The sequence below is a fragment of the Pleuronectes platessa genome, chromosome 13, assembly GCF_947347685.1.
Source record: "Pleuronectes platessa chromosome 13, fPlePla1.1, whole genome shotgun sequence".
Lineage (NCBI taxonomy): Eukaryota > Metazoa > Chordata > Actinopteri > Pleuronectiformes > Pleuronectidae > Pleuronectes > Pleuronectes platessa.
In genome coordinates, this window is record NC_070638.1 from 21,956,097 (window position 1) to 21,978,751 (window position 22,655).

At 40.2% G+C, this 22,655-nt stretch overlaps 2 protein-coding genes across 3 annotated transcripts; both read right to left on the reverse strand.

Moving 5' to 3' along the window:
- Positions 1 to 408: 408 nt before the first annotated feature.
- On the reverse strand, positions 409 to 12,370 carry klhl20 (kelch-like family member 20). Its single transcript, XM_053437703.1, has 14 exons — positions 12,239 to 12,370; positions 10,449 to 10,511; positions 7,342 to 7,599; positions 7,108 to 7,216; positions 6,568 to 6,774; positions 5,387 to 5,545; positions 5,125 to 5,219; positions 4,904 to 5,019; positions 4,572 to 4,755; positions 4,309 to 4,452; positions 3,972 to 4,105; positions 3,328 to 3,536; positions 3,017 to 3,123; positions 409 to 2,130 (listed from the first exon to the last, which is right to left on the reverse strand). Exons 2-14 carry the CDS (start codon positions 10,469 to 10,471, stop codon positions 2,046 to 2,048), a joined length of 1,830 nt encoding a protein of 609 aa, XP_053293678.1. The 5' UTR covers positions 10,472 to 10,511; positions 12,239 to 12,370; the 3' UTR covers positions 409 to 2,045.
- Positions 12,371 to 13,873: 1,503 nt separating this feature from the next.
- Positions 13,874 to 20,079, reverse strand: LOC128454635 (LIM/homeobox protein Lhx8). Of its 2 annotated transcripts, XM_053438079.1 has the most exons (8): positions 19,932 to 20,079; positions 18,092 to 18,250; positions 17,239 to 17,360; positions 16,592 to 16,812; positions 15,872 to 15,975; positions 15,385 to 15,480; positions 14,693 to 14,873; positions 13,874 to 14,469 (listed from the first exon to the last, which is right to left on the reverse strand). In XM_053438079.1, exons 1-8 carry the CDS (start codon positions 19,959 to 19,961, stop codon positions 14,393 to 14,395), a joined length of 990 nt encoding a protein of 329 aa, XP_053294054.1. In that variant the 5' UTR covers positions 19,962 to 20,079; the 3' UTR covers positions 13,874 to 14,392. The 2 variants fall into 2 exon arrangements, with proteins under 2 accessions (XP_053294054.1, XP_053294055.1); XM_053438080.1 differs by lacking the exon at positions 18,092 to 18,250.
- Between the last annotated feature and the right edge of the window lie 2,576 nt (positions 20,080 to 22,655).

Here is a 22,655-nt window from a genome sequence, read left to right on the forward strand (position 1 = left end):
TCAGTAGATCACTGACTCCAGATACAAACGCATCAACAGCTAAGTGATTTGATCACCTATGACTACTTTTCTATGGAAAGTTATCCAGTATTTTAAAACAGTGTGTTTCTGTTATATTCCATTTTACAATCCCAGAGATCTGATCACTGGCAGCATTAGGGATTCGTTTTAGATTCAAAGGATACATCTGGTTATTTTGTGTATCTTTCTTTTCAACAACTTCCATAGAAAATGTCTGACACCAGCAGTTTCTGTATCCAACCAAGAAGAAGTGTGTGTGTGTGTGTGTGTGTGTGTGTGTGTGTGTGTGTGTGTGTGTGTGTGTCCAAAACCTGATATACCTTACTCCTGCATGTCCAAAAACACATCAATGAACCACGCTCTTGCACTGGTTGCAGGTACTGTGTGAACTCAATCCGGTTCACACAGTACTGCAGCTGGAAATACTAACTACAGCATAAAATGTAGATTGATCCGCAGCTGAAACCTGTCCCGATGCATGATTTCCTCCTTTTTAACTTAAGTTTGCCAGAAAATTTACGGATACTTAAGGATCATTTAAGGTTTATTTAAATAGTATACATGTTCTTGATCTGTTTTTAAAATGAATATTGTCAACACAAATTAATAAATTTGGGATTAGAGCCACATATAGACTAAAGGATGATAGGTGTTGTTCTTCTCATGGGACTATCACCAGTTTTGAGCTCCTAAAACCCATATTTTCACCTCTGAGGTTACCATGACAACATGATATCACACACACTGTGACACTACTAGAACCTCAGTTTGCTTCCAACTAAATGATTGTTAGTTCGTCCAACATCGTCTCCCACCATTTTCCAGTAGCACAATCCAGGGGAGAGCTTTTGTAATTTTCCAAAACTGACCGACTGACAAGCACGTGTGTGTGTGAAAGTGGGCAGGGTTTGAACTTTAAAGCAGAGAACCAAGTGCGAACACCATGTCAGCTTCAATGAAAAATGTATACGTGATACTTATTTGCACTTTTACATCACCTTGTCGAGACTGTAAAGCCACACAAAAAAACTGCATGATGCTGCCAGGTGGAGTTATGACGACAGTTGCCGTTTTCGCTTCGACACAGTGAGACGACCTAGTTCGTTTGAAGTACACTGAGGGTTTTAGGATTCTCAGCACTGGAGCCAACAATAAACCATTAGACATGACTGGATGATAGTGTATAAATTCTTTCCAATGAACCGGTTGACATACTTTAACTACACTCTGACTTACTGAACTGACATTTCTTTTGTAAAAAAACAAGGTAACAAACGGCTACAGTAGCCTCCTGTAAAGTGCAGCAGTCCCATTCAGTAACAATAGGAGAAACTGTTTGAGTAATGTGACTTCATTATACAGATCCTTCTCCTGCAAATAATCTCCCGTGGTGAAGAAGACAGATTAAATCCTTTTGACGACAGTTTAAATGCAGAGTGAAACAACCTGACCGATTCTGTTGTTCGATGCTACAGATGAGGCCCAGAGACATCAACCGAAGCCAAGTAGAGACAGAACAAGAGAGCAATGTTGTTTGCAATGTTTTTTCCAGGAAATAATCCATCTCAAGTTGTCACGATCCAGAATTTGGGGGAGAAAATGTTGAGACAGTTGAGGCGATGGAGGCTCTCAGAAACGTAAAATATCATCCCACCAGCAGCGAAGTCAATCAAGTTTTGTTCCATTCAAATGTCCCAGGTGAGAGAAGCCAGGAGGATGAAAACCTGGGGAGGTCACAGGAGAAGGAGCACCCTCTCCTAACATGGAGCTTAACGATACTCTGCAGATTTCCTCTCCTAGTGTACTTCATGGTGACTGAAGATAACCAGAGTTTGGGGGTCGGGCGCTGAACAAGAGTTCAAAAGTTTGTCCCTCCTCCTTCCCCCATGTTTTCCTCTCATCCTTGCATGACTTAAAAAGCGTCTCTTTTGGAGGCACGAGGGTTTGTGAAAAAGAGGCGCCTGTTGCAACATGATGAGAAGTGAGCGTGTGAGTGTGGGGGGGGTTTGGTAGTGGAGGTGGTGTTACCATATGTGGGATTCACAATGAGTCATTTTAATGACACCCACTCCTCCACCTAGCCGGCGATAGTTCATTCCGCCGTACAACCTGGAGAGAGACAAGCAGGAGTGAGGTTTCGAGAAAACTCATTGATTTTTACTAACTTGGCAGAATGAAGAGAAATGAATGTGCCAGTGACAGCTTTCCACTGCTCTGCAGGTAAAGGAACAATATTGGGTCTAATGAGATTATTTATTTACACTCAGGTTAAGTTAAGCAGGGGTTAGATTATAGTTAAGGATACAAAAATGATTATTTCATAACCACCGGTATTCTTTCCGAATGGCGACAGTGTGTTGCATTATCGTTTGTTTGTAGCATCACTGATGCTAGGCTAGCAAGTGTTTGTCAGTTTGTCTGTAGTGAGTCTGTGAAAGTCTATCAGCTTTAAACATGTTTGGGTAGTTTAACCTGCAGGAGTTTCTGAATGCTACTCGAAAATCTCTGATATAAAGCTAAAGCACTCCTCGGGATGGACACATGAGCAGGCTCTCAATGACAGGCACACAAAGAGAACAAAAAAACTTGGTAAGACTTAATTCAAATGACCAGAACGACTATGACCGAGAGAGAAGATCACACACACACACACACAGCAGGATTACAGCTGTAAAAGATGATCAGCTCAGAGAGAGTGAGGGTCAGTGAGTTAAAGAGAATATAATTATGCGAGTAAGAATGGGAGAGCATCAAACTACAGGCTTGCATTTCTTTTGTTGCTTTTTTTACAAACAATCTCATTGACGTCTACCTGCTACTGATGTGACATGGGGAAAATGCAAATAGACATAAATTAGCCTTTTATAATAAGTCACATTTTTTTAATTGTGTCATGACTAAACTATATTTATATCTACATTTCGGGCAAACTGCCAAGATTGCTGTATTGATAAGTATTATTTTATAGTGCCATGTAAACATTTGTTCCACATACCTCCATGTGTTGGCGTCAGGGTCGTAGACTTCTATAGTTTTAAGATACGTCGTCCCATCAAAACCTCCTACCGCCATCAGCTGACCGTTGACCACAGCCAAGCCCACCTGCCGGTACAATTACAAAATGAAGCTTTTTTTGACAAATCTATTCAGGACTTAAATCCCCTAACTCATCATGTCATTAAACCAGCTAAGAGAATAACTGCACTTTAATATACATTTGTTGATGATATATGTGAAACACCTAAAGCTACAGACAACATATTTCAACCACACAAAATGTCAACACATACACAAAGTCTCCCTTACCCCGCTCCGTCTAGAGGTCATGGCCACCACAGGAGACCACTGGTTGGTTCTGGGGTTGTATCGCTCTGCACTGCTCAGCTCTGTTGTGTCGTCCCTCCCTCCGACAGAGTAAATCATGTCCTGGTAGACGGCACAGCCGAGATGCTTCCTCCTGGTCCCCATTGGGGACACGGTGTGCCAGCGGTTCTCTTGAGGGTTGTAACGCTCCACTAAGGGAAAAGAGATACACGGAATAATGAGATTCATAGCAAGAGAATATTTGTTGAAGGGAAATTAATAGAGATGACTGTGACAGTAAACTAACACACAGCTGGGTGGGAAACAACAGTGCACAGAAATGTGTCTCAATCACAAAAGGGTTACAATTTTACATAGTCCTCCATCCTCCCACTCATATATTATCTCGTTCAGGATCACTGGAGAGGGAATTTGGAAACATTGTACTTTTCTATATTAGCTGCCTTCCGTGGTAAATGTATCATTAATAAAAGCTACCAAGTGGCAGTGACACACCAATATGTGCAGCAAAGTACCAACAAAGGCAAAGAAGAAGAATACTTCAACTCAGGACAGTAAACCTAGCCATAAGTACTGTTCGGTTGAGTTTCTGTAATGGTTTAACTTCTCATAAATAAGTGCAATACCTGTATTTAATGGTGACGTTCCATCCGACCCTCCCACGGCATAAAGAAATCCCCCCAGCACAGCCACAGCTACACCCAGTCGTCTTGTGCTCATGGAAGCCACACGAGTCCATTTGTTTTCCTTAGGATCATATCTGCGGGACAGATACAGATACATATGTATGTGACGTGGGTACATGTCAAGACCGGTAAGTCAAAGCCTTAACAAATAACAGAATGATGAAGCTTAACATGCAGAGGAGGCGAGAAGGACGATGGGAATTGTTTTTCTCGTATTTCAACACTGAAACTAATGAAATAATTAAATCCAAGCAAAAACACAATTTTGTGATGATACCTTTCCACAATGTTGAGACAGGAAACCCCATCCTGTCCACCTACAGCGTACAGATAACCACCGAGGACAGCTACGCCCACACTGGTACGACAAGTACTTGTCGGTGCCACGTCACTGCTCCACTGGTTTGTTTTAGGATCATATCTGGATGATGAGGTAAAACAGAAAAATTATTTTACTTTATTAAAGTGAGTTATAAAGAAGACATAACAGGTAAGTAAACAGAAATATCTTAGGATAAAACTTGAGTGATCCTGCCGCACCTCTCCACAGAGTTGAGATACGACGAGCCATCGTGACCCCCCACTGCATATAGCAAGTCATCCAGGACACTAACGCCGACTCCACATCTCCGCTTGCTCATCGATGCTACCATTCGCCACTCGTTGGTCTGAGGATCGTAACGCTCCACACTGGAAATGGCGTCTCCGCTGCACCAGCCACCAACTACAAGACACGCAGAAAGAGAGTGAACAAAAAAGGTACAACTTTTTACCGTTCTCCACAGGCGCAGAGGGGAGTCTAGATGATACCATCAACTGACTGAAAAATATGAATATTTCTGTATTGAATTATTGTGCCTGGAGGTACTGACCTGCAAAAAGTACCTCTCCACAGCGGATGGGTTTCCTAGGCCGCGTTCTGGGTCCCTGCATTAGTGGTCTCTCCTGTGGCAGCAGCAGGTAATTTTTAGCTTCATCAACCAGGTCTCTGAAACAACAGAATCACAAGTATAAGATTCATGTGATGCAAGTCATAAACCATTGTGGCATATTGTAAATGTATTTCATTCCAGGGTCTACAGACAGAACCCACCTGCACTCCTCGTCACTCTTAATGAGGGGATCTGAACCCACGGTGCCCACCAGAAACTTGGGACTGAGCAGCGGCAGACGGACATGTTGCAGGACCTGTACAACACACGAAATCCATCTAAATCCCCCAAGTGTCCTTAAACTAGGGCAGATTATGTTGTAATATTCAACTTAATATAGAGAAATGATGTGTGGCTTGTGCACTAATGGCCACACTGGCTGCAGTAGCTGTGATGGTTGTGTTAGCACTTCGAGAAACAAACCTGAGGCAGCTGCGGTCTGCGTTCCTGGATGCTGTATTTGACCCAGGCCATCACAGCATTGAAAACCTGCTCCTCGCTCCGCACGTTGAGCTCATCGCTGGAAATGATGTCAATCAGCTGGTTTGCTGGCAGCAGCATGAACTCTTCGCTTTCCATGACCTACCAAAGAGCAGAGTAAAACAGTCAGCCAGCAGCTTGACCAAAAATAGAGGACAGTGTATTCCAATTCTCTACAAATCAATCAGTAAATCTAATTAAATATATATATGTGAACACAAATGGCCATAATCATTACACTGCAAATCATTTATATCAGTAACAAATCTAACTGATGATTTACAATAGACTTCCTCCGAAGTGAAATCAGGAATAACACAGTTGTTATATTATAATATTAATAACATTAATAAGGATTATGACCTATATAGATTTGATGGTAGGATTCAAGAGTCAAAACGTCTGCTGCCCATCATCACCATTAATAACCATTATAATAATTTAAGTACCACCAAAATGCATGCGTGCCACTGGTTTGCAAAAAATGCACTAATTTAAACTGTCCACCAGATGTAGCTGTTTGACCTGGAGGAATTAGCTGAGCAGCAAACTGTGGTTTGAATCTAAAAACATTCAGACTACAGATAGTTGTTATATACATATTTTCCAACTTTTAGTTGTTGGTTTCTGGATGTCTAGAACTGACAATGTAAGTTAAAAAAAATAAAAAGCTACATGAGACAAAAAAAAAAAAAAAAAAAAAAAAGCGGTGCTAAAATGGAGACATTAATGTATAGAATCATGACTGACTAGACTTCCATGTTTTTTACGAATTGTAATGACACTGTGAACAGAACAACAAATGTCTTAGTTTCAACGTGCACGCACTCTGAGGCTTGTAATGTGACGAAAAAATGTAGCATGTACACATACTATTAGAACCAGTTGTTCACAGGCACAGGATCCATGCTATTGCTAATTTTCTAATGGTAACTTACTTTTTAAAGTATGCATGTGCACTAAAAGCTTGAACTCTTATCTGGGAAAAAGTGTTTCTCTCAGAGCATTCCCTTTTCTACACTGTCTAAATGTACCTACATAATCTTTATTGCACATTGCGACATGTTATGTTAAGAATTTGATGGGAATATTGAGTTTTGGACATTCATTTTCTATGTTCTTACCTCTTGAAAATTGTGCTGGGTGAACTTGTCTGCAATGCGGAGCAGCTCGCGACAGGAGTGCGTGTCAGCGAAGGCCCTGATGCCCAAACAATTGGAAGGATCTAGCTGCCTCTTGAGGAACTCGCAGCAGGCCTCCTGGATCTCAGCCAGCTGGAGGAGGCAGGCAGCAGGGAGCAGTGTCTGCACATTCCCCTCCTCTACAGTGACCTAAAGAGCAAGGAGGGCAGGACATCACTGATCTGTTATATAGTTTATCTTAAGGCTAAAAGTAGCAGGGCGACAGTTGACATGTCACCATCTCAGTCAAAGAACTCAGCATCAACTTTTGACTGCCCCCCACAAGCCTCCTGAAGGCCACCTCACAGACTACCTGGTATATCCTTTCTTGTATCTTATTTAAGATATATTGGTTTACTGTGCAACACTAATGCAATCCAGTCAATAGTGCCTTGTGGAATTTTGCGAGCATTCATATTAATGAAAGCAAAACAGCACCAATCCCTGAAGCCAAACCTTAATAAAACATGATGGTAGTGTTACCTGGGAGGTGTAGGCAAAGTCAATGAGCAGCTCCATAGCCCTCTCATCGATGTCACGGATAACCACCTCAGTCTGCCTGCTTTCTGCCAGCTCGCCAGTAAACATTGCCCTGTGAAGAACATTAAAGTAGATAATGAGATGTAATGTTACAGCCGGCTGCCAAATGTACCCAAACTGCTCTACAATGCTAATTCCTTGAGAAATTGATAAATTTCCCAATAAAACTCTGGGTACCTGAAGTAGGGGCTGCAGGCAGAGAGGATGACACGATGGGCATAAATCTTCTTGGCCCCCACCACCAGCACCACGTCACAGAGCTCACGGTGTTTCCTCAGCAAGTTGATCACCTCCAGGGTCTGCCGCGGGTGTTTGTCTGAGACGTAGGGCATGCGTGCAGGCTGGGGGACCCCTTCAGGCAGTTTGTTGGGGTCCCCCAGAGTACAGCGGCTGGTGATGTCCATTCCAGTGGCGTCTTGGCGTGCGCTGGTGACCCTTGACATTAACCAGATGTGCAATCATTAAGTGCGTAAATATATACTTCAGTTAACATCTTGTTGAACCAATCAGGTGAGTTGGTTCTGTCAACATGGTGGAGGGTTTGGATACATTTTTGTAGGATGTCATGTGGATAACAAACTGCTCTAAATGCAGCAGTGAGAACTATGTTAGGAAAGTAGAGATGTCCCGATCCGATATTGATATCGGAAATCAGTCCGATATCAGCCAAAAAAGTGAATATCGGATTTTATCGGACTGAATCTAAAAACTCCGATATAAGCGCTCCGATATAAGCTGTCCATTTACCGCTCCAGGACTTCTATAATAGGTGACTCTGGTTTGATCACACTCCAACACAGTAGGTGGTAATGCCCCTTAATTAACGTTGGTGCCGGCCGCGGAAGAAGAGTGTCTCTGATCCAGCATGCACAGCCCACGTGATCACAACAACGACAACGTGTGTGCCTGCAGCAAGGTGTAGTGATGTCGGCTGTGTGGAAGTATTTTACCGTAAACTCGGACAAAGACGTTGCAGCTAAATGCAACATTTGTCAGGCGCAAGTGTCCCGTGGAGGGACAGAACCGGGAAGGTTCAATACAAGCAACCTCATCGCACATTTGAAAAAACACCACAAAAAAGAACATGAGGATTTTCGCGAGAGCAGCAAGGCGAAGCAACAAGCCTCTGGCTCGCTTCAGCAACCCACGCTGGCCGAAAGCTTTGCAAGACGTGACAAACTACCACGGGACAGCAAAAAGGCAATGGCCATAACAGAAAAGATAGCCCAGTTTATTGTGCTTGATGACCAGCCCCTGTCGGTGGTGAGTAATGTCGGGTTTAAACGCTTAATGGAGCACCTCGAACCTCGCTACATTATTCCTATAGTTTTTGTTGTTTTTGTCCCTGCCCACAGTTGTTTCCAACATATGCTGACGGTAGAAAAATAACTGAAGTGAACTTGAATTGTTTGCACTTTAAAATTTAATTTATTCTATTCAATTGTATAATGATGTTGGTAACCAGTGGTTATTTTGCACTTTAAATATAACATTTTGTTTTCATTGGATTTGTTGAGGTAATACTCTTATGTTGAAGGTTAAAATTTATGTAACCAATTGGTTAATAATAAATGGGTCAGTTTTTCCTATACCTACTGTTGCTGACTATTGTTTTCTGTTATATCACTACAACATCAGTAACAGTAACATCACTTTATCAAGCCTTTTCTAACATTCCACACAACAAAATAAGGAATAAATATATGTATGATTTGTGCCTATATCGTATCGTATTGATATCGGTATCGGCCAATACTCAAGGCTACAATATCGGTATCGTATCGGAAGTGAAAAAGTTGTATCGGGACATCCCTATAGGAAAGATTTATTAATTTGTGGGATGAGATATAAGAAGAAAGGAATTCAACATGTTTTTCTTTTGTTGTGACTATGGCCAAGAGAAAAAACTCACTAGCTTCTCCTACATATGAAAAATTCAAATGTTCAAAGAAGGAAGGTTTCAGTTAGTTAAATATATATAAGAACACCAATGTATCACAATCACAATAATAATTAACAAATTTAAATGGTATAACTAACAATCAGGGAATTTACCACAATATACTGTGAAATCAGTAATTCTTTCATCCCTAAACATGAGATAAGAATTTTCCAACTAGTCCTAATGCCCATTATCTCTTTTCCTTGATAACTTACCCCTTCCATGTAGTAGTACTTCTGGTAATACATTTTGTGGAGTTCTATTTTTGGGTTCTGGACCTGGATTTGGTGTTGCTAACATTATAAATAGAACACTATTTTCTGCTCAACATCCTTCCTTTACCTAACTGGCCATCGAGCCATTAACCTGCAGGAGTACAGACACCGACTACAGGCTGAAATTAGAAGCAGAGCTGTGGTCAGACCCACCCATTCCTCTGGGGGTAGGTGGAGGGGGGTTCTTTGTGGAAAAGACTAGTCTTCAATGGGAAACTGTATTGGTTTGTCTTGCACACAAGCTTAAGTGGTACCCGCAGGACGGGTGTCAAAGATTGAATACATTTATTAGTGGATATTTGTTAGGGCTGCTCGATTATGGAAAAAAATCATAATCACGATTATTTTGGACAATATCAAAATCACGATTATTTAAACGATTATTAATATGTGCCCTTGTTCTGAAGTCTATGCTTTATTTTTATTTTTTTAAACACTTCCGTTTCCGGTAAACACCGATGATGGCTGCGTGTCTCATTCCTCTGTGAAACCAGGATATCGGTGCCCCGTTATTCAAACCCTTAATGAAGGCAACCCTAACACTCTATGACCGACTGAACGGCGCGGGGAAATGCGTGTTCGGTCTGACCAGCCTGAACAGCCAGGCGGGAGCGCGCTTGAGAATAGCGGGGCGCGGTGCAGCCGCTACATGCTCTGCAGCTGCCCTCCCTGCTTTTCCACTCGCGCTGTTTTTTTTCACCAGCGGTCACCACACACAACTCGCCTCCTTCACTTTACAGCTGCTTGAGAGTGCGTGACAGTCAGCTGGGCCGCTGAATGCTTTGGGGGAAAGACTGAATTGTGCATGCGCGCGTCTCTTTCGAAAAAAAATGCCAAATAATCGTTTCAACTCGATTATAGTAGTTTTGAGATCTTTTGACCCCATAATCGTAATCACGATTAAATTTCGATTAATCGAGCAGCCCTAATATTTGTGATCGTTGTTGTGAGAAGGAAGTCTTGAGTTTTGATTAAAAGGACCCGTTTAATGGGTGAGAGACTCAGAAACACAGATTTATCATTCTGCAAAAGATCACACATACACTCCTCCAAACGTCCACACCTACCTGCGCATTGGCTTTGCGTCCATGCACTGAAGAACAATGTTTGGACTCACACCTTGACGTTATCTAAAAAAGCAAACAAAACAAAATTAGACTTTCTTGGTAGTCAGTGTAGATATTGCAAATGAAGTCAGCAGCGTTTACCAGGGACCAGGCTCAAAGAAATATGCTTGATCTATTTGCCTCCAGTGAGTCATTATTATTTTAAGACACACCTGTACAATCTTTTGTGATCAGACACAGCCACCCTGCCTTTGTAAAGTTCATGATTAATGCTTCTTTTTTTTTACTAAGTCAGGCAGGTGTTCGATCAACTCTGCTGCTTCAGGGACTGTAGTTTGTTGGGTAAAGTTTCTGTATTACTGTTTCCCATCTTGTATGTAAATGAGGGACAGCGTAAAATAAAACCTTTCAATAAAATATAAACTGAAAAAAATGACCACAGATCTGGTACATCATGTTTTCTACAAAGACACAAAAACACAATATCCACAACAAGCAATGTAGCATTGATATATCTTGCATGTCATGGGGGGTATGATTTACTACACGTACATAAACTCCTAAGCAATAGCTAAAAACAAGTCATATCTCCATATACAACAATATATAAAGAACAACAGTTATAGATCTACATTGAATGATTGAAAGAGATAAATTAGGCTGTATTAAATAATAGATTAGAGATTTAGTTAGTACTCCATTAAATCAGAGTGTTTCACTTAGGTGTACAATTTGAGTTGCATGCTATCTAATACTGTGTCAAACATTTCAGATGACTGCATTTCCCTATACTTTAAATTAGCTTGTTGTATTAAGAGGATAAATGTGTGGTTGAGCTGTATTGTAAGGGTGCCAGTGAGTTACTGAGAGCCCATTTTACATGATTCATGCTGTTCTTGATTGATGAATGCACTTCTGGTAAGTTGCTTTGGATAAAAGCGTCGGCTAAATTAATGTAATGTATTTTTCCTGTTCCGTTGTGATTCAAATAGGAATCTTTTAATAACCATTGCTTCATCATTGAAGTAATTGTCTATTTGACACTGAAAACAGATTGGACTCCAAACTAGCTACTGACAGACTTCACACTGACAGTATAAACATGATCACAGATTAGGACTACGACTGTTTAACAACATCAGATGATCACTTAATGCTAACATCCGCTTTGTGTCAAAATGTCTCATGGTGGCTGCTTGTGTTTTATTTGTTTCTATTCAGATAAATGATTCCCATGACTATCAAATGGCTTAAGATAGACTGAGCGATTGTTGTTAGCAATTAGGCAGATAGACAGATCCCGGGTGCGCACTCTGCCTATCAGTTAGCTTCTTACAGTTTCCAATGGCTTTTTACTGATGAGGATTCACTGAGATGTATTGATAGTTGCAGCAGAAGCCAACTGGTTAAATAAAGAGACTGAGTAAAATGCGCAGCCTTAGCAAATATAGTGAGCTAGCAAAACTAGCCGAGGATGTCGGGAATGCTATGTGCTGTAGCTAGCCCCGAGGCAGTGGATCCACAGGCGAGCCAATCTCAAAACACAACAACAGCCTGACATTTACTCCACACAACCACGTAACACAACATAACAATAGCTCAAGGGGGGTTATTTCTTAGCAGAAATGTCCAGGGTGGTCCCGGGGGAGTCTCGGCATCAGGTCAAATAAATAAACTGTAATGCTAACGTGAACTAAGTTAATGTTAAGGCTTCAGAAACGCCCGCTGCTAACACAGGTAGCACTGAGAGCTAGCTGACGGGGAGAAGATACGGTAAAGAATGTGTTTACCTTATATTTTCATCCTCACGATACGTTAAAGCCGCCCAGGTCGCTAATGTTTACAGTTTTAATGTCGGCTCGACACTGGGGGCTTTTCTTCCTCGGATATATGCGCATGCCAAATGCCAACGCCACTTCCGGACCACTCCTTTTCAAAATAAAGGTATGGCATGACGTCATTGTGCGGTATACCTGTGGATGCGAGTTCCATAATGTCATAAAATATTGGTTATGTTGAGTGTTATTACATGAAGCAAGATAATTGATATAGGAAAGTCAGATCATATTTTATAGACAATTAATGCATAAAACCAGGTCATTTATGAGCGTTTATAGCAAAATACTAAAATAGTTGGGACTTATAATACTGAGTCATTATGTTGGTTTGCTTAGGTTATTCAATTTGATAATACTCAAAACAAATGGTTACACAACTGCTTCACTATTTCCATGGCCGCAATATCATCTCTACAGGGCCCAGAGTAAAACCTGAGCTGATGGGGCCCTTAACCCAGATTTGCGTGCTCCTGGCATGTTCATCAAGCTTTGCACCAAAGTTCACCAAACACTGCTGCCACAGTTTTAACTTATATTGTGCTAAATAGACAAAAGTATTTAACGACACAACCTACTTTGAGGAGGTGAAGATATCTATAGACCTGGACATGAGCAATCCCATAGGTGACCAACAGATCTGTTTGGATGAATGAAGCTGCTGCTTGTTGCTAATGCACTGATGGCTTAAGATCAGCGTGCTAAAAGTCTAAACAAACTTGAAACGACTACCCCATTATGACCGTCATGTTTTATTCAACTGAATTCAACCAATTGTTAAAATTTGGGTAATATGAAGCTGTAATGACCTGTTCGCAACCAAAATATATAGATGAAGGCAGTTTACTTTGTGATGCAGCAGAGGGCGCTCCTAAACTTCACCATCAGCTCAATCGATAGTGGTTGAAGTCAGAGCCACTTTTTGCACACTATCTACATTTAGATGTCAAATGATACTGAAAATCTTAAAATAACCAAAAGTGAAAACAGGCGTTTCTTTCATTTTGCAAATTGATGACACATAAGCCAATATATATGAATACACATATTCACCATATTGTCTTTTAAGACAAGGTCACTGTAAACCTTGAGAAAACCAGTGATTCTTTCAAATCATCTGTTTATTCTCATAAGTACCCAAGTTGTCTGCCTTGCTCCCTCTCCCGTCCCCATTTCACTCAGGCTCTGGGTGCTTGGCAGTCAATTGTCCTGGGCCCTTGGCCTCCATGTTTGTCCATGCAACTACAGATGCCATGGATCCTCTAGATGTATGAATGATGTTTTTTTTTGGCCTCTTGTGTATTTGTGAAGTCTGTCCTCTTTGCGGGTTTTAATGGTGGAGAGGTGTGTGCGTGGCTCATAATCTTGTCGCCATTCTGTGCACACATCTGTTGTATGTGTGTTCATCCTGGAAGTGGGATGTGTCATTGTTTCCCCATCCTCAGGTTTCTTCCATTTCATTCAAGTTTTGATAATTAAAATGTACTTTGAGAGAATGTAGGACAATCCATGTGTGGTGTTTATGTAAATGCCTGTGCATGTTCATCTTGTCAATTAGACAAAACACTAAGAATAATGTTTCAGTCAATGTATCTTCTCAAGTGGTTTTAATACACAGTATAACCAAATGCTGCATTTCTAGTAGTCTTTACAAAGAGAAATTATTTGATTCACACTTGTAAATGTCACAACTGATATTTTCTCAGTTACATTTAAAAAAAAAGTTTTACAGAAAACCAAAGATCTTATATTTTCCAACAAAGTGCCTCATCTCATTCTCCAAATAAATTAAATTTATAACATATACATCTTTGATCAAGTTTTACATAAGGTTCCATCCCAAGAAACTCAATTTACTTGACATTTTCAACTTATTCTCACCTGTGTGAATGAATGAAATTAATTCAGTGACCTAACAGTCACACAATTGTTCTCTTTTTAACTGTCTGCTCCCAGATTGGTCAGTGAAAATGTTATTGTTTCATAGCTGTTCATTTGCTAATGTTAACGAATAAACACTCATTCAATTCTGACTTCTTTTTTTTTTTTAAACCAAGAATAATGAGTTGCTTTCTTCTTCCCATCAGATCTTCATCAGTTTTGAGGAACTCAGGCATGGCTGACTGGCAGCTGTGTCATGGAGTGGGACATAATTGGCTGAAGCAACAATGGATCTGGAGTTTGGACTGGGCAAGTAAAAAAAAAGAAATAGATTCATTTAAAATCATAATTTTACAGTTATTTCCTATACAATACTGAAACAATTGCAATATGCCATCTCACAAACGTTTATGTAACAAAAGGTTTTACAAAGTAGTTAAGAATGTAACACCAAGTTAGCTGTGTCTGGATGCATCTTTTGTGATATAACTCTTGATAAGGTTAGTGAATTGTGAGTGTGTTTCTTACCGTCCATGTAAGTCAATGTAGTGAGGAGCGGTGTGTCTGGGGAAATAAATGTTGTATATTGCAGATCATCCATCAAATGTGGGGTCAGTTGACCAGGGGCAAGTGACGTCATCATCGATGAGGAAGCAGGATGTGGGCAGACATGTTTCTTTTGACGAGCTCGGCAGTTCTGAAACCACACCTGAAGGTGGTAGAATGATTTAGGTAGTTAAACCATACACAACTTCACCCCTTTCACACAAACTCATACCTAAAACAATGTATTTGTGCATGAGACATTAACATTTCTTAGATTTCCCACTGTTAACAGATATCACAATTGAAAATATGAAGTCTCCATGTTCATGAAGCTTTTTAAATTCACATAAATAAAGATAAAGCCTGGTGGCATTACAATATACAAATTCAGAACATTTTTGATTTCTAGAGGATTATACCTGCAAATAATAGCTTTATATAATAATACTTAAATCCTATTTATTATATAATAAAAGTGTCCGTCAGGCACATCTTAACTGGCTCATTTCAGTAGACTGATTGACAGTGATTGTAAGGACTCATCCATTTTAAAAAACTTCACCAGAAAAAAAAGCCATTATTCTTCTGACCCAGCTCCTGAGATCAGGCAGCATGTTTGAATTAATTAAATCCCCTCAGAGCATCTCTTCTGGAGTAAAGAACACTCATTTCACCTGAATAACTCTGCGGCTGAGACCAGTCATCTCTGCCAGCTTCTGGAGAGTCTGGGCATTTGGGTTGTTGTCTTTAGCAAACTGAGTTTGCATTATCTACAGATACAGATGACAGAAGGGGACAGGTTTATATGGTAAATGGTTTTGTATTCTTGATGACCACTCAAAGCGCTTTACAGTACAGTTTTACATTCACCCACTCACACACACATTCATACAGTGCATCTATTAGCAGCACTTTTGTTGTTCTATGATTCACAATATAGTCACAGTTGAGGAGTATTAAAGTTTAGAAGAGAACTGCCCTACAGTATAGTTGAGCATTTGCTCAGGGAAAAGCACCCGTGTAATGCAAACATATTATTGATCTCATAATTTGGAGACAGGTATTTTACTGTTGTGGAAGTCAATCAGATTTACTACATTTAGAAGGAAAACTTAACCTTAACAGACATATACAGACACCCACATCCCTATTTGGCCAAACCTGTAACTGGTCAACAGTGAAGCTGGTCCTGGCCCTCTTAGCAGGTCTTGGCATGTTACTGGAATCATCTGTGTCTGCCAACTCATCCTCTGTTTTGGGTTGCTCTTTTAGACAAGACACAAAGTATGTTACCAGAATCGGGATGTTTTGACATGTGGGACTCACTTAAGGGTTCCGTTTCACATCGGTTCCTCCTGTTGACATCTTTCAAGTCTGTAGACCATATACTAGTAAAGTGACATCAAAGACATATAGATCCATTGACTTTATAGGTACTGGAAAGAGTTGACTGTCCTGTATTCAGACAATTGCCAATGATTGTGTTGAGCAGGTTGGTGATGAAGGGGATCAGTTTTTTATGAACTCCATTACTGTTGCCTTCACCACAGACACCAATAAAGTTTCATGTGATTACTATGTGTGTGAAGCTCTGTACATATAGTTGAGGAGTTTAGGTAAGACATTCAGGATATGTACAATTTAAAGTCTCATCTTCAAATCTCCATTCATGTTCATAGTAGAAATGACTAGAGATGACTGCACATGTCTCAAATTAGCTGAACACTGAAGAGCAATTAAAGAATGCAGACACCAAATTACTGGAAATTTAACAAATGTTTATTTACATTGTGGTTTCATTAAACTAAATCTGCCTTAAGTTATTTGTATTTTCTACTGCAAATAAGTGTAATATTTAATGACTTTTTTTAGCATACTTACCATTTTCTTTAGCACGTTTGATATTCTCCATCATAATATCATAGTGTGGCCGGCAGAAGACCCTGTTCTCGAGAAATCCACATTCCTCTCCAGTGGACAGCTGGCGTTTACAAGAGGTGCAGGAAAAACAGGCCAGGTGGAAGGTGCTGCCTCGTGCTCGACGCACCCAGTCAGTAGAGTGTATGTTACGGCCACAACGAGCACAACGAGTCCCGTACTTCCTGAAGAAAAATTATGAAAAAAAGAAAACAGGAATGGGTGTGAGAGTTAGCCGTCCCGATCATACATTCAAAAAGAGAAACATTAAATAAAATGTTGCTTGTATCCTGGTATCCAGTGATCCAATATATTAGAAATTAGAACTGTGGAAGAAAAGTCCTCAAATTCCCCTTTCAGCAGACCTCGCATACTGCTATGAATTTTGATGATTTTGTCCCATTTCAAATTCCAATTTTTCCAATATATTATCGTCTTCCTTTTAATCACAGCCATATAATATTTATGTTTTCAAGTGCACTCTTTGTCACCAATAATCTCCTTAATTATATGATCGGCTATTATAATATGTATTAATGAGCCGTCAAAAAGTATTTATTATTCATAAGAGACATATGCTGGAGATAAATTATGCTATAGCTGTGACTGACCTGAAGTAGTCGAGTTTGCAGAAAACCTGTTTATCTTTGATGTAGCAGCTCACGTGTCGCCCCAGTGATGTTCTACACACACTGCATGAGAGGCAGCGCACATGCCAGCAAAAGCTGTTCACCTGAGGGGGAAAAAAATAAGATTTAAATAACAAAATGGTTTACTTTAACTCTGTAACGTATAACTTGCCAATTATATAATGCCACATGTGAAATTCCCCAATTTATGTATATACTTGCATACCATTTTTCACAAAAATATATATATATATATATATATATATATAAATATGGCATTTTACATTAATATTCATTTTGTTTACCATACCTGCCTATATACTCATAGCCGCTTGTATATGCCTATATAGGGATAAGTCTGTTTTAATATTTCCTTATACTAATGCACAAATACATTATTGTGCAATCATCACATGCCACTGCTCTTTACTTAGGTACATTTCTCTACAAACAATATTTCCTTAGTCAAAAGGTGTTTTGTTGCATGTTTATTTGACACACACACACACAATATATAATCATTTTTCCATTCTGTGCCTTTTTTGTTGTGTTGGCCTCTGTAACAAGTAGATTTTCCCGACTGGGGATGAATAAAGTTTTCATATTTAGTTTTGAAAACATGGTTTATGTTAATATCAATTTAGATTAAGCAGAACAAATAAAGACAGATGGAATAGCAGTTTAGGGAACTTAGGTGAAGAGTGATAAAAAAGGTTAATATACAAGTCAAGACAACAGTAGGGCTGGGTACACGGAAACTTCCTTCTTGGCCTTATAGCTTCCTCCTAGTTAGCGACAAAGTTATTTGACAGTGTGGACATGATGTCGGTCTGACCTTGAGCAGGTACCGGTCCACTATCTCCTGGCCGCAGGAGGTGCACAGGGTTTTCCCCTGCAGGGAGGACACAGCGTGGACGGAGGAGGAGGAGGACGAGGAGAGGGAGGAAGGAGAGTAGGAGTCTTCCTCGAAGATATCGTCAGGCCCGGAGGAGCCCTGGTACAACAGAGACCCCACAATGTAAAGAGAACCTTCAAAACACACTTCTCACGTTCTTTGCGTTATTGACTATCCATGTCTATATCGTAAAATGAGAAGCAGAGTATAAGTGACTTATATTTTCAAGATATCTTAAACTACTCAGCTCGGGTAGGGTCGGTTCGGGCGGAGTTAGTTAAACAGAGAAAAACGCTACACACTGTATTTACTTGGCGGCACTTTGAAGTTTGCAAACTCAGATTTGACTGAAACTCTCCACACTGGCTGTCCACACCGAGCCTCCCCACTCCCTCGGACCCAAATAACAGCGTCTCGCGTGGAAACCGATACAAAAGTGTTTAACATTGAAGCGGAGATGAACGTGCTTCGCGTGGGAACACCTACTGTGTCGACACAGCCGTGTCCGCGCAGCAGCTCGGTGAGAGCAGCCTCAGGTCTGCTTTCGTCCCCCGACATGCTGTCACACACTGGCACGCGCGAACCGAGTGATGAGCAGGTAAGCTGACGTCGCTGCCATCTCCATGACAACCAACGAGGTCAGCCCACTGCCCCAAAACAGGGAAATCCTGGAAAACGTTCAATTCATCCAAACTCTTCTGAAGCCTTTAGCTATGCTCCTGTTTATTCCAAGCGCCGCCACATTTAATGTACAAACACGGCCGCGCACTGCACCGGGTCACTGCTTCGCTTCGGGTCTGGTGTCTGTGAAGGGGTTCTCCTCCATTTTCTACCTGTGCTCAGCAGGTGCACGTGTGCGGGGGGCGCGGACAGCGGGGGGTGGGCGCGGCGGCCCGAACGCGCTCACAGCTGCACTTCATAAAGGCAGATTGCGTTCACAGCAGCGCACGTGCACACGATGAGGAGGACGGGAAGGTTCCGGTGATGCTCGTGCAGGTGTTCGTGTCTGCATGCTAACAGCAGCTAAAGGGCAGCAGCCGGTACCGACAGATAAAAAGCAAACTAACACTGAAATAACAACAGAAAGGGTTAGGGTTAGAAAGCACACGTTTAAAAAATATTCATATTTTTAATAAGTTCACCTCTGACACCATTTGCATTATATCTGGCCAGAAAGGGTCAACCTGGGTTTGCTTAGTAGCCTGTAAGCTACATTTAAAAAGCGTACTAGCCTGTACCCCTGTTATTATTACTTCTATGTCCCAGGCCTATGGTCTCAATCCTGTATATAAAGAAGGGCCTGCTGACCTAACTTCACTAAGACTTTCTGCCTCTATTCAACAGCAGGAAATGTTATATGCTATTAAATTGTATAAAACTGCTGCTTTAAGAAAAGGCGGATGATATGTCACCAAAATTAAAAACAGAATTAGTTATTTTATGAAACTAAACATGTTGTTTAGTGAAACTAAATGAAAGTAATGATGAAGTTAGTCGTGCAATAAAATATCAGTGACATGAGGACATTTTTGTTTTAAACTACTGTAAAATTCAACTACCAAAGTACGTGTCTTTAAAGTTTTAATTAATTGAACAAGTTCTGAAGCATACATTCTTTATGTAAAATGAAGGAGTTGTGTAATTATTGAGAAAACAGAGATGCGAAATATTGCGAGTTCATGTCACGTTGCATGTAAAAAATAAACACAGAAAAAACAAACGAACATATTATAGTTTAAAAAAAAGTTGTTTTCGTCCACATGACATGCAGCACACTCACCACGCTGCTTATGACACTGGAATGGAACATCTTCCCGCAGCCTCCGCTCGCTGCTGCTGCGCATCCCTCTGCAGCCAGGTGTTGGTGCGGCACATTAGCCAGATGTTTCCTTGTTAGTCCACTGTGGTGCAGCTCGTCACACACCTCCGGTTCGCTTCTTGTTCTGAGGAGAGCAGCGACCTTTCCATTTAAAGCAGCCCCTGTGCGCCTCCCACCCAGACGGCCTGGACCGGCCCGCCCCAGGGATACGTCTGGGTTCATATTGTGAGGGGATAATGTGTAGGCCTAATAATGACTAGTGCTACTTATTACTTTAATAACAACAAAGTGTAATTATTGTCTTTTCAGTACATGATCAAATATATACATGTATATATTTTAGATATATTTGTTAACAGATATAAACTATAGGCCTATGCGTTTATTATATTCCCCACAGACTTATAAAACTGCAGCACTTTAAAAACGAAAGAAAGAAAGTAAAACTTTAAAAACGAATTTTCCAGTGAGCTACACAAAATCCTGCTTCTCAGTGTCTCTCATCTTATTTATTTTTCTTGCCATCAGGGACATTATGAACACATAACCGGGCATGTTTGGGGAATGATTAGTATTTGTTTGGTCATCCACACTGTCTGTGCAGCACAGCTAAACCTGTTCATTTCATTCTTTGTGTAGATGCGTATTCCAACAACATAGGTTTCATGGGTAAATTGGCTGAGGCTTGGAAAAATTATATTTTTTGACATCCCAAAAAATTATAAACTCCTGATACAAATATTTAGGACCATCACATTTTTCATCAAATGTTGTGAGTGGGGATTTGATATTATTTTGTAAATGACACTCTTTTTTGCAACCTTGAATAATGCTCTATAATCTGCATCTTCATATTCTCTGAATACAAAGGCTATTGAAAAATCCATGAACTGTATTGTACAGTTTTTAGAACATCCATGATTTAAGGCTAAAAGTATTTGTTCTGGGTGAAGAGGGGGTCGCCAGCGCACAGTGATCTCCCCTCTCTGGAAAAGACAGAGTGCTGTGTCAAACTGTTAAGTGAAGGTGATGGCAAGCCACAGACCGGGGGTCAAAAAGGCATGAATGAAAACATTCTCAGAGGCCATTTTGTGGTTGGCAAGTTAAGAGACTGGGTCAGAAATCTCAAGGGTATTTATGTCTGTAATCCAATAGCCCAGTCCCCCAGCTTGTATTTATAATAAAATGAAAGATCTGAAAGTGTTGCACAGAGTGGGTTCAGGCCTCAAAGAGAAAATATAACAGGGTTTCAAATCTGAAAGTGAAATAATTAACAGCATAAATATGATGTTTTGTATCTAGCCCGAAAACAAAAGACAGAATAGAGAGGATGATGAGCTTCACTCCAAATGTTGAGATGCAACCATTCTGTAACTTGTGTGCAGCAATTTCAGGACTTACATGATTTTCTATTTATTCTGCAAAAACCTACGCCTACAAATGTAAAACTTTTGCAAATGTAGAAATTTAAAGCAAATTTTAGTTTTAGGAATCTATCCAGTGAATTGTAATTGAAATTTAAACTCTTAATTTTGATAGACATGGAAATATAAGACTGTCTCAGTCTAGCAGTAAAATACATAATGAATAAACAAAACACATAATAAATAACAAAATATGAATATATTGTATTTTTGTTGTCACATTAACAATGATAAACATGCAGTTAAATTTGTGTAATTATCCCAGTTTGGTTTGGTTTAGGCACAAAAACTATTTAGTTAGGTCTAAATAGCTATTTCTTAAAAGTTACATGACCTTCGTCATCAGGGTTACAATAATAAACTCAGAGATAAGACTGGCGATGGATAAAATAAATAACATTTAAACAGGAAACAAACCCCCCTGTTTCTGTCTCATGTAAAAGTCTTTCTAAATATGTTGTATCATTAGTGCCACAAAATAACAAAATATTATTGAAAAATATTGTTTTAAAATTCTTTTTATAATCCTAAAAGATTAGAAAAAAACCCATCTAAAATTACATAAGTGATTATCAAAACTGCTGCAAAGTATTTTTTGGATTAACAAGTTGATAATCAATTCACTGACCATTTATTGAACCAGGGTACTTGTTGGTTTCTCAGTTTCTATGCTGCCATGTGAAGTTGCAGCCAATGGGGGCCCAACAGTTTTTGATCAAGGGCCCTAGCAGGTTAATGAAGCCATGCATGTGGCAGACGACTCCACTACTAATCCAGGCCCTTCCCAGTGTTTGAGGGTTTAGGACAACACTCCTCAAAGACAGCATCTGCTGATCCATTCAGATCAACAGAGGCAGCTGCCACATCAGCTGATTAACATCATGGCAACAAGAGAGAGGCTAAATGTGAATTTTGGTTTTTGCTTAGTGCAGCTATATTTTCCTTTAGAAAAAAAATAATGGTTAATTGATATTGCGGCTGCTCAAAATCTGACTCCTATTATGGTCTTAAAGTGTTACAGTTCATGGCATAAATGCTGTAGACGGGGGAAATGTCTGCCTGCCTTAATTTCCACTAGTTTAAAATTGCCTACAGGTTAAGAAGGTTATAGAGCTATGAATACTCACACCTGCTCCTTTCAGAGAATAGTGGATAATTTAACTGTCAGCCTGTTAGTGAGCATGAACACAATCAGTCACACAAGACATCAAACAGGATTAGATTATGTTAGCACTGATCAGATACAGCAGGAATATACTGT

What these genes read in the sequence shown, in the direction of transcription:
- LOC128454635 (XM_053438079.1), bottom strand. Translation starts at nt 19,961, where the DNA reads ATGTTCCATTCCAGTGTCATAAGCAGCGTG. An exon ending in CCAGTGTCATAAGCAGCGTG is followed by an intron (nt 18,251 to 19,931) that starts GTGAGTGTGCTG and finishes CTGTTGTACCAG; the next exon opens with GGCTCCTCCGGGCCTGACGA. An exon ending in CAAACGTGCTAAAGAAAATG is followed by an intron (nt 15,976 to 16,591) that starts GTAAGTATGCTA and finishes CTTGTCTAAAAG; the next exon opens with AGCAACCCAAAACAGAGGAT.
- klhl20 (XM_053437703.1), bottom strand. Translation starts at nt 10,471, where the DNA reads ATGGACGCAAAGCCAATGCGCAG. An exon ending in GCAGACCGCAGCTGCCTCAG is followed by an intron (nt 5,220 to 5,386) that starts GTTTGTTTCTCG and finishes TGTGTTGTACAG; the next exon opens with GTCCTGCAACATGTCCGTCT. An exon ending in AACGTCACCATTAAATACAG is followed by an intron (nt 3,537 to 3,971) that starts GTATTGCACTTA and finishes CTTTTCCCTTAG; the next exon opens with TGGAGCGTTACAACCCTCAA.